This window comes from Vulpes lagopus, chromosome 8, assembly GCF_018345385.1.
Source record: "Vulpes lagopus strain Blue_001 chromosome 8, ASM1834538v1, whole genome shotgun sequence".
NCBI lineage: Eukaryota > Metazoa > Chordata > Mammalia > Carnivora > Canidae > Vulpes > Vulpes lagopus.
In genome coordinates this window covers 31,177,486-31,189,576 of record NC_054831.1, presented here as the reverse complement: position 1 = coordinate 31,189,576, position 12,091 = coordinate 31,177,486, and the positions used below count along the sequence as shown (strand labels likewise).

General features: G+C 35.7%; 1 protein-coding gene across 1 annotated transcript in view; it reads right to left on the bottom strand.

The window, feature by feature from the left end:
• NEK1 (NIMA related kinase 1) overlaps positions 1-12,091 on the bottom strand; it is a 234,607-nt gene that overhangs the window by 38,520 nt on the left and 183,996 nt on the right. Inside the window, exon 32 of the mRNA XM_041767197.1 lies at positions 9,569-9,689. Within this exon, the coding sequence (XP_041623131.1) occupies positions 9,569-9,689 (121 nt within the window). The remainder of the gene's footprint in view (positions 1-9,568; positions 9,690-12,091) is intronic.

Genomic DNA, 12,091 nt, shown 5'->3' with positions numbered 1-12,091 from the left:
TGAACACTCTCTCTGCCAGGGCCCTACAAAGTGCACAAATCAATGTTGTACCACCTTCCCCTTGGAGGATTGAAGTGGCAGGCACCACAGGAGTCTGCAAAATTTGGCACACACTATGATCTATTTTCCCCCTCTACAGAGGCACAGAAAGCCTTCAGGGAACAAAAACCACACAGAGCAAACAGCCTACACTGACCTCAGCCCCCTGGCAAAAGGTGGTGCAACTTCACTCAGGCACAGACAACTGAGAATCAGTGCAGCAGGTACCCTCCGCCCTCAGTGGGAAGACCAGCTGGAAGAACAGGGGACTAAACAAGACTGCAAATCTCCAGTGCTAGGGGAAAACAGTATATAGAACTGAATGATTTTTTCTTATGATTTATTTTTCAGTATAAAATTTTCCAATTTTCCCCCATTTCAACTAGTTTCTTACTTTATCAACTTTGCTTTTAAGTCTTTTTTTAACTTTCATTTTTTTACATTTACATTTTATAGATTTATTCTTCATTTTTGGCTTCCATTCACTAAATCCAATTTTATTTTTGTATACATATAAATTTGGCTTTCATTATAATTTTGGAGTTTAGTGTTTTCTAACACACAGATTAAAATACACTAAGGACTAAGTGGATCACCCTGTTTTATCCACTCTGTGAAATTATATTCTCTCCATCCCTGTTTTTTCTATTTTTCTTTGTCTTTGACTTTTTCTTTTTCTTTTTTGGTTTCTGAGCTCTTCAGATTTGTCTAGTGTGTATTTTGCTTAAGTCATTGTTGATATTTGTGATAATGCACACTTGTTCATCCATTCTTCTCTGGGCAAAATGATGAGAAGGAGGAATTCACAACAAAAGAAAGAACTAGAAGTAATACTCTCTGCTATAGATCTAAATAGTATGGATACAAGTAAAATGTCTGAGATGGAATTCAGAGTAAGAATTATAAAGTTACTAGCTGGGCTTGAAAAAAGCATAAATGACACTAGAGAATCTCTTAGTGCAAAAATGAGATCTAATCAGGACGAAACAAAAAATGCTCTGAGAAGCAGTCTAAATCGGATGCTCTAATAGCTAAGGTAAATGAGGCAGAAGAGAGAGTAAGTGACATAAAAAACAAGTTTTTGGAAAGACTGGAAACTGAGGAAATGAGAGAAAAACAACTAATGGACTATGAGGGGAGGCTTCAAGAAATCAGCGATGCATTAAATGAAGCAATTATCTGAATTATTGGGGTGCCTGAAGGCAAAGAAAGAGAAAGAGGGCCAGATGGTATATTGGAGCAAGTCACGCTGAGAACTTCCCTAGTCTGGGGAACAGCATTCACATGTTGAAGAGGTAGAGAGGACCCCTACCAAAATCAGGAAAAATAGATCAACATCCCAACAAATTATAGTGAAGCTTGCAAATTTCAGAGACAGAAAATCCTGAAAGCAGCTTGAGACAAGAGGTTCCTTACCTAGAGAGGTAGGAACATAAAACTGACAGCAGGCCTATCCACAGAGACCTGGCAACCAGAAACGACTAGCATGAATGTTCAGGGTACTAAATGAGAAAAACATGCAGCCAGGAATACTTTACAGCAAGGCTGTCATTCAGAATAGAAGGAGAGATAAAGAGGTTCCAGGACAGACAGAAACTTAAAGAATATATGACCACCAAACCAACCCTGCAAGAACTATTAAGGGGGATCCTGTAAGCAAACAGAGAGCCCAAGAGTAACATAAACCAGAAAAAGGAGACATTGTATAGAGGCAGGGACTTTACTGTTAATAAAGTGACAATAAATTCATACCTTTCAGTTGTTACACTGAATATAAATAGGCTATATGCCCCGATCAAAAGACACAGGATCAGATTGGATAATAAAGGAAGACCCATCCATATGGTGTCTACAAGAGACTCGGTTTTAGACCCAAAGACACCCTCCAGACTGAAAATGAGGGGGCAGAAAACCATTTATCATGCCTGTAGACCTCAAAGGCGGCTGGAATAGCAGTCCTCAGATTAAACAAATTATATTTTAAACTAAAGACTGCAGTAAGGGATGAAGAGGGACACTATATCATACTTAAAGGATGTACCCAACAAGAAGATCTAATAATTATAAAAAGTTATGCTCTTAATTTGGGAGCAGCCAATTATATAAGGCAGTTAACAACAAAATTAGAGAAATAGAGCAATAATACAATAATAGTAGGGGACTTCAACACCCCACTCACAGCAATGGACAGATATCTAAGCAGGAGATCAACAAGGAAAAAGGTTTTTCAGCGATACACTGAACCAGGTGGACTTCACAGATATCTTCAAAACATTTCATCCTAAAGCAACAGAATACACATTCTTCTCCAGTGCACATGGACATAAACCAGAACAGATCACATCTCAATCCATACCAAAAGAAGAGGATTATTCTGCATATTTTCAGACCACAATGCTTTGAAACTTGCACTCAATTGCAGAAGGAAATTTGGAAAGAACTCAAATACATGGAGGTTAAAGAGCATCTTATCAAAGAATGAAGGGGTCAACCAGGAAATTAAAGAATAATTTTTAAAATTCATGGAAATGAATGAAAATGAACAACTGTTCAAAACCTTTGGGATGGGATCCCTGGGTGGCGCAGCGGTTTGGCGCCTGCCTTTGGCCCAGGGCGCGATCCTGGAGACCCGGGATCGAATCCCACATCGGGCTCCCGGTGCGTGGAGCCTGCTTCTCCCTCTGCCTGTGTCTCTGCCTCTCTCTCTCTCTCTCTCTCTGTATGACTATCATAAGTAAATAAATAAATAAATAAAATTTTAAAAAAATTAAAAAAAAAATCCTTTGGGATGCAGCAAAGGCAGTCCAAAGAGGGAAACATATAGCAATATTAGCTTTTCTCAAGAAACAAGAAAGGTCTCAAATACACAACCTAAACTTATACCTAAAGGAGCTGGAGAAAAAACAGCAAATAAAGCCTAAACACAGCAGAAGGGAATTAATAAAGATTAGAGAAGAAATCAATGAGGTAGAAACCAAAAGATCAGTAGAACAGACCAATGAAACTAGGAGTTGGTTCTTTGAAAGAATTAAAAACATCAATAAACCCCTGGCCAGACTTATCAAAAAGAAAAGAGAAAGGACTCAAGTAAATAAAACCATGAATAAAAGAGGAGAGATCAAACCAACACCAAAGAAATAGAAACAATTATAAGAACATATTATGATCAAGTATATGCCAACAACTTATGTAAGCTGGAAGAAATGGATGCATTCCTAGAAATGTATGAACTACCAAAACTGAAATAGGAAGAAATAGAAAACCTGAACACACCCATAAGCAGCAAGGAAATTGAAGTGGTAATCAAAAATCTCCCAATAAACAAGAGTCCAGGGCTGGATAGCTTCCCAGGGGAATTCTACCAAACATTTTAAGAGGAATTAATACCTATTCTTCTGAAGTTGTTTCAAAAAATAGAAATGGAAGGAAAACTTCCAAACTCTTTGTATGAAACCAGTATTACCTTGATCCCAAAACCAAAGACCCCACCAAAAAAAAAATTAAAGTCCAATATCCCTGATGAACATGGATGCCAAAATTCTCATCAAGATACTAGGCAATAGGATCCAACAGTACATTAAGAGGATTATTTACCACGACCATGTAGGATTTATTACTGGGCTGCAAGGGTTGTTCAACATCTGCAAATCAACCTATGTGATACACTACACATTAGTCAAAGAAAGGACAAGAGCCATATGATCCTCTCAAAAGATGCAGAAAAAGCATTTGACAAACTACACCATCTTTCTTGATTAAAATTCTTCATAGCATAGGGATAGAGAGAACATACCACCATATCAGAAAAGCCATATACAAAAATCCCATAGCGAATACCATTCTCAATGGGGAAAATGGAGAGCTCTTCTCCAAAGGTCAGACACATGGCAGGGATGTCCACTCTCACCACTGTTGTTCAACACAGTACTAGAAGTCCTAGCTTCATCAATCAGACAATGAAAAAAAGAAATAAAAGGCATCCAAATTGGTAAAGAAGAAGTCAAACTCTTACTCTTTGCAGGTGACATGATGCTCAATTGGGAAACTGAAAAGACCTGACCCCAAAATTGCTAGACCCCATGCAGGAATTAAGCAAAGTGGCAGGATATAAAATCAATGCATAGAAATCAGTTGCATTTCTACACTCTAACAATGAGACAGAAGAAAGAGAAATTAATGAGTCAATCCCATTTACAATTACACCTCGAACCATGATTCCTAGAAATAGTCATAGCCAAAGTGGTAAAGGAGCTGTACTATGAAAAGTATAGAACACTCACGAAAGAAACTGAGAAAGACATAAAAGAAATGGAAAAACATTCCATGCTCACAGATTGGAAGAACAAAAATTGTTAACATGTTTATGGTACCTAGAGCAATCTATACATTCAATGCGAACCCTATCAAAATACCAACATTTTTCACAGAGCTGGAACCAACAATTCTAAAATTCGTCTGGAACCAGAAAAGACCTCAAATAGCCAAAAGAATGTTGAAAAAGAAAAGCAAAGCTGGTACATCATAATTCCAGACTTCAAGCTACTTTACAAAGCTGTGATCATTAAGACAGTATGGTACTGGCACAAAAAGAGACACAAAGATCAAGGGAACAGAATAGAGAATCCAGGAATGGAGCCTCAACTCTATGGTCAACTAACCTTCGACAAAGCAGGAGAGAATATCCAACGGAAAAAGGACAGTCTCTTTAATAAATGGTGTTGGGAAAATTGTACAGCAACATACAGAAAAATGAAACTGGACCATTCTCTTACAGCATACACAAAAATAGACAAAATGGATGAAAGACCTAAATGTGAGACAAGAATCCATCAAAATCTAGAGAAGAACACAGGCAGAAACCTTTTTGACCTCAGCTACATCAAATTCTTACTAGATGCATCTCTAGAGGGAAGAAAAAGGCAAAAATGAACTATTAGGATTTCATCAGGATAAAAAGCTGTTGCACAGCAAAGGAAACAGTCAACAAAACCAAAAGACAACCTACAGAATGGCAGAAGATATTTGCAGATGACATATTGCTAAAGGGCTAGTATAAGGTCTATAAAGAACTTAATCAAACTTAACACTCAAACAACAAAGAATCCAGTCAAGAAATGGGCAGAAGACATGAACAGACATTTCTCCAAAGAACACATACAAATGGCCAACAGACACATGAAAAAATGGTCAACATCGCTGGGCATCAGGGAAACACAAATAAAGACCACAATGAGATAAATAATGTTTTCACACCAATCAGGATGGCTAAAATTCACAACACAAGCAACAAGCACTGGTGAGAATGCAGACAAAGGGTAGCCCTCCCCTACACTGTTGTTGGGAATGCAAGCTAGAACAGCCACTCTGGCTAAGAGTATAAAGGTTCCTCAAAGAGTTGAAAGTAGAGCTACCCTACGACGCGGCAATTGCACTGCTGGGTTATTTACCCCAACGATACAAATGTAGTGATCAAAAGGAGCACCTGCACCAATGGATGAATGGATAAAGAAGATGTGGGGTGTGTGTGTGTGTGTGTGTGTGTGTGTGTGTGTGTATAATGGAATATTACTCAGCTATTCAAAAAATGAAAACTTGCCATTTGTAATGACATGGAAAGAACTAGAGGATATTACGCTAAGTGAAATTAGTAAATCAGAGAAAGAAAAATTATATGATCTCTCTCATGTGGAATTTAAGAAACACAACAGAGGATCATAAGAGAAGAGAGGAAAAAATAAAACAAGATGAAATCAGAAAGGAAGACAAATCATAAGAGACTCTTAATCATAGCAAACAAACTGAAGGTTGCTGGAGGGGAGTGAGGTGGGGGGTAGGGGGTAACTGGGTGATTGACTTTAAGAAGGGCTCACGATGTAATGAGTACTGGGTGTTATATAAGACTGATGAATCACTGACCTCTACCTTTGAAATCAATAATACATTACAGGTTAATTATTTGCATTTAAATAAAAAAATAAAGTAAAAAAAATAAAATTAAAAGAATAAAACAAAACATAATGTAACATTTTTTGGTTCCTCAGAAAGTTAAACATAGAATTACTATATGCTGCAGTAATTCTACTCCTAGTTATACACTCAAATGAATATGGTGTGCAAACAAAAGTTGGTACACAATAATTCACAGAAGCACTATTTACAACAGCTATAAGGTATAAGCCATCCTAGAAATGACCCATCATCATCTGCTGAATGCCCATCAATTGTTAACAGTTTGGTGTACATCTTACCATATTTCTCCTTGAATTTTACATAAAAATAAATAGTGTTATTTTAATATTGGAAATGCTTTTTTATTCAATATCATTTTATTTATCATTTGATATTTAGGTTATATTTCCATATTAATACATGAAACTACCTTTCATTCTGTTTTTTTACAAAGATTTTATTTATTCATGAGAAACACAGAGAGAGAGACTGAGAGAGAGAGAGAGAGAGAGAGAGGAAGAGAGAGAGAGAGGGGCAGAGACACAGGAGGAGGGAGAAGCAGGGTCCAGGCAAGGAGCCTGAAGTGGGACTCAATCCCGGGACCCCAGGATCATGTCCTGGGCTGAAGGCAGGCACTAAACCACTGAGCCACCCAGGAATCCCCTACCTTTTATTCTTTAAAGTACTATATACTATCCACAATGTAGTATACAGAAACTTCATTTTTAATAATGTTCTAATAATGTCGTGATTTACTCTTTCAAATTATTTTTTATGATGCTCCTACAATAAACATTCTTGCATATGCATTCTCTTTGTGCCCATGTGTGAGTATTCTTCGAGTACATACCAAAATATAAAAGATGCATTATTATAGGATTTGCACATTTTAACCTAACAAAGTTGGCAAATAGATCTCCAAATTGGTCTCCCAATTCCTATGTGTGCTGACAATGTATCAACACATCTAATTCCTAATCTCTCACCAAGGAAGTGCAGATGACTCTTGCAAGTATTAATACAAAAATCCTAAAATACATAAGTACCTTAAAATAATACGTCATGACCAAGAAGAGTTTACTTAAGGTATGCAGGATGGTTTATATTAGGTAATCTATTAATATAATTAATTATACAGTTGACCCTTGAACAATGTGGGGGGATAGGGTGCTGGCTGAGTCCCCCATGCAGTCAAAAATGTGCCTGTAAATTTTGACTACCCCAAAACTTAACTAATAACAGATTACTGTTGACTAGAGCTTTACTGGTAACAGCTGATATACACATAATTTGCATATTATATGTATTATATGCTATATTCTTAAAATACCTAAATTTGTTTTTTCAGTATTCCAAGCTACACAGTTTACTTGCAAGTTTGTTCGGTTGCCATAATCTCCAAAAAATGTTTCCAATATATTCATTTAAAAAAAAAATCCATGTATAAGAAGACCCATGTAGCTCAAAACTGTGTTGTTCAAAGGTTAACTTTACCAGGTAAATAAAGGAAAACATTCATATGAACAACAGTTCCATAGAGGCTGAAAGTCATTTGACAAAATTCATTCCTGACTTTTTAAAAAATTGGTAAAATATTAATACCTATCTCGGTTAAAAAGTACAGATAGTCATGCCTAATGAGGGTTAACAACAATCATTTTCACTAAAGTCAAGAACAATACAAAGATACACCCTATTTCCAATATTTGACATTATATAGAAGATACTAACCAAGGCAATTATAGACAAAAAACTGTTAAAAAAACTGGAAAGACATAAAATCATCACTGTTTTCATAAGATATGACTGTTTATCTGAAAAAAGCAAAAGATTCAACTGAAAATTTATCATGAACAATAGCATATATCCATAAGATAGTGGGTTACAAATTCAATATAAAGAAATCTACAGCTTTCATATATACAACCTACCAGTTACAGGATCTCACAGAAGAGCAGGGACCAAATACCAAACCACCAAACTATATCTAGGAATAAGCTTACCAATAAAAGTGTAAAACCTCAATGACGGAAACTATAAAAATACTCAAAACTTATTCAAATGAAAGGCCCATCATATTCCTCTTGGATAGAAAAAACACAACATATTGATTTTCTGTATGTTAATTTATGAATTTACCACCCCAAAAAAATGCCAATTGATATTTTTCCTGGGGGGAAGGTAGGCAAAATTTAGTAAATTCTAAATTCAAAGGAAATATTACACAAGCAAGAATAGCCAAGATAACTAAAAAAGAACAATGAAATAAAGAAAATTTAGTACATATTAAAAGTGGCATTTTTAATCTGTGCAGGAAAGATAAACCTTTTAATAAATGCAACTGGACAACTGGGTAGCCATCTGAAGAAAAACAAAATCTATACCCCAGGATAAATTCCAAATAGATCAAAGTTTTAAATGTAAAAAGTGCCCATGTTGAAAGTACTAGAATAAAGATTGAAAAATTCTTTGAGAATCTTGGAAAGAACAAAGTATCTCTGAATGATGATTAAAATCCAGGTAAACATGACAATTAAAAAAAAAAAAAAACAAAAACTTCTGCATGGCAAAAAGTAAATGGCCTTGCAACCCACATAATAACCATAGCAAATTATCTCTAATATTTAAAAAGTTGTTACTAATTTATAAAGGCCAACAACTAAATTTTTAAAATGAGTCAAAGATATATACTGAGAACTCACCGAAAAGGAAATACAATGAAACAAACATTTTAAAGATATGCTCACTTTACCAATAACGAAATGGATAATCTAAGAATTCAAACCAAGATACTATTTTTTAACCTATGAGATTGGCAAAAATAAAAAAAACTTTAGTATGATAATAAGTTTGGCAAGGCTGGGGAGATGGGAAGTTTCCTATATTCTTCCTGAGAATGTAAATTAATATAAACCCTGGGAAGAAAAATAACTGAATTATAAACGCAATTCACCCAGGAATTGTACTTCAATGTATCTATCCTACAGATATACATATACACATGCAAAATGACCTTATACAAAAGATTAATAATTGCCACTTCATTTGAAATATTGATTAATGTACAATATAAGTTACTGTAAGAGACTTACTGACTTGTATTATCCATACAATGGAATACTAAGTAGCTTAGTGCTCGCTTAGGCAGCACATATACTAAAATTGGAATACTAAGTAGCCATAAAATAAGAAAAAAAGATGAAGTTCTCTATGGATTAATATGAAAAAATTCCTAGGTTACTGACTAAAAATAAAAAAGGTAAAAATACTGTATATGTTATATTAATAACTTTATTTAAAAGGGAGGAAGACTATACATTCTTGCTTTGTATAAATTAAAAATATCTGGAAGAGGGAGACAATGGGAATCTGCTGGATGGGGACAGAATTGGGAAAGAGACTTTCTACTCTATATCTTTATATACTTGATTTCTGAACCACATGAAAGTTATATCTCTCCAAAAATTAAATTGTTTTATAAGTTGTTATAATGCAGTATTAGGTTATTAAAGTATTTTTTTAAAAAGTATTACAAAAAGGGATCCAGGTTTTGAAATTTAAGAAAAACAAAGTAACATACTCAGTTTCCTTTGTTTCTTTTGTCTCACTAATCCACACATCAATTATCGTGCATGGCAAGCTACCATCTTTGTTTGCTCCACCTGGCTCTTGCAGAACTTCTGTTTCTAAGTCATCAGCTTCTGAAAAGCAAAAACAATAAACATGTCTCAAAGCAAAATCCACGTATAGATATTTGAATAAATGTTCTATAAATTATCATTACCTAGTTTTAGGCTAACATTATAACAAAAAATTAAATATTTTATCTGTAGATCTTTAATCTTGTTAACATTCTGGTTGATATTTTCTGAAAAATACTAACGAGAAGAGTTTGTTTTCATATGCTGACTTCTCTTTTTTCTCTCCAATTTAGATTGGAGAGCTCTTTATTTTTTTATTTATTTGAGAGAGAGAGTGCCTTTAAGTATGGAGTGGGGGGTCTTAAGACTCCCCACTGAGCAGGGACTTGATCTCAAGTTTGCCAGATTATGACCTGAGTCAGTTGCTTAACCAATTGCATCACCCAGGCGACCCTTAATGCTCTTGTTTAAGCCACCATCACCACTTTTTTTTTTTTTTTTTGGTATCCATATAATCTTTCATTCTCTGTTCTTAAAGTTTCCAATTAGCCCGTCCTATTTAGATAGATAGTTGATATTTACCAGTCCTTAAAGTTTTTATCCTTTATTCAAATGATTTTTTTTTGTTTACTTATGATGTAAGCATTTGGGGAAAAAAAACTTTTAGTTATTTTTTAGTAACTGTTCATTAGCACCTTAAGCTATACCAATATGACTTATTTTACAAACTAGATTTGTGAGTAAATTACCCTCAAAGTCTAAAATATCCATTGTCTGGCTCTTTGTAAGAAATGTTTGCTGACTTGTACTAGGCTGTATAGCCTCTACTACATGCCTAACAGAGTTTTGTTTTTTTTTTTTTAAGATTTTATTTATTTATTCTTGATACACAGGGAGAGAGAGAGAGAGAGGCAGAGACAGAGGCAGAGCAAGAAGCAGGCTCCATGTAGGAAGCCTGATGTGGGACTCAATCCTCGGATCACACCCTGAGCCAAAGGCAGATAGATGCTCAACTGCTGAGCCTCCCAGGTGTCCCAGAGTTTTTTTTTTTTTTTTTTTTTTTTTTTTTAAGGCATAAGGTACCTAATAACTATAATTCTAATATATAAGACTAAGTTACCATGGTGACTTAAAGATGGTCATACATATAGCAAGGTCTCTGACATTCCTCTCATCTAGAGGTGGCCTCTACTTCTCCCTTCCCCTGAATTCGGGCTGGCATTGTGATTGTCCTAATTAACTGAGCACAATACTTATGCCAAGTCCAGCCCTCATCCTCATGAAAATTGGCAGCTTCTACACTGGACTCTGGAAGCCTAAGCCACTTTGAAAGTTTATTCTGGAAAGATCACATACCAAGTTCCTAAGACTAAAACAAGGAAAGGGAACCAGCTCAACAGGCCCTGCTGAAACTCCTGCATGGGAATGACATCATCTCACCCCTTCCAGCATAACCCAGCTGACAGGTGAATACCAGAGTGGTACTGATGACACATGGAAGAGACTTTCCTAATTCCTAACCCACTAAAACGTGACATAAAATAAGTTATTTTAAGTCACTCGATTTTGGGAATATTTGTTTTGAAGCAACAGAAAGCTTAAACAGAATTTCCTATCTGAACATCTGAAAATAGGGTGCTAACATAACCAAAGTTTAAAACATGTGTACTGGTTTTGGGACTTGGCAGCAGGCAGAAGTTACAAGTGCTTCAAGGAGACTGTTGATGAGAGACTGGTCAGTGAAAAAAAGTTTCTGGAGGCTAGAGAAAAGGAGATTCTTGTTTATGTAGTGGCAGAAAATACAGTGCCTGGAATAACAAGAATGACGGAAAACATACCTAAGAGAGTCAATGATCTAGCTACGGTGCTATCTAAGCAGAATGTTAAAAGTTCCAGCTAACTTCTAAAGAAGCCTCTGAAAAAGTTCAAGAAGAGAGAGATTAGTTGAAGAAAGAACTGTTTACTTTATGAGGACAATTTATAAGAGAAAGTCCAAGTTAATTCCTTCCAGGCAACAAGAACTTAAGGGAAAACATGGCCTTAGGGCAGGCTTTACTGGTCAAAAATGAAGTCAAGTGTATGGACATAAGACTTTCTGTTATGGCACAGAAAGATTTAAACACGAGCCTCCCAGACTCTCTTTGTTTCCCAGATTCTCCTCTTGTCTAAAAGGATTTCTAAGAATCTCAAGAGGACTGGCAACTGAAGGAAGAGATGGACCAAAGGAGAAGGAAGGAGAATGGTTAAATGTAGTGAATGTTAATAACATTCATACAAAAACACAACTAAGAAACTTGCAGAAACACCACCAGCTTGGATTGAAAAGGAAAGAAAGATACAGTTTAGAGAAGCCCCTGAGGGTGCCAACTTTTGGTGCAAAGGAAGCAAGCTGACATTGCTATGCCTGGCTGGCTTTCAGAATTTCTATGGACCTATGATCATACGTATCCCCCATTTTCCTT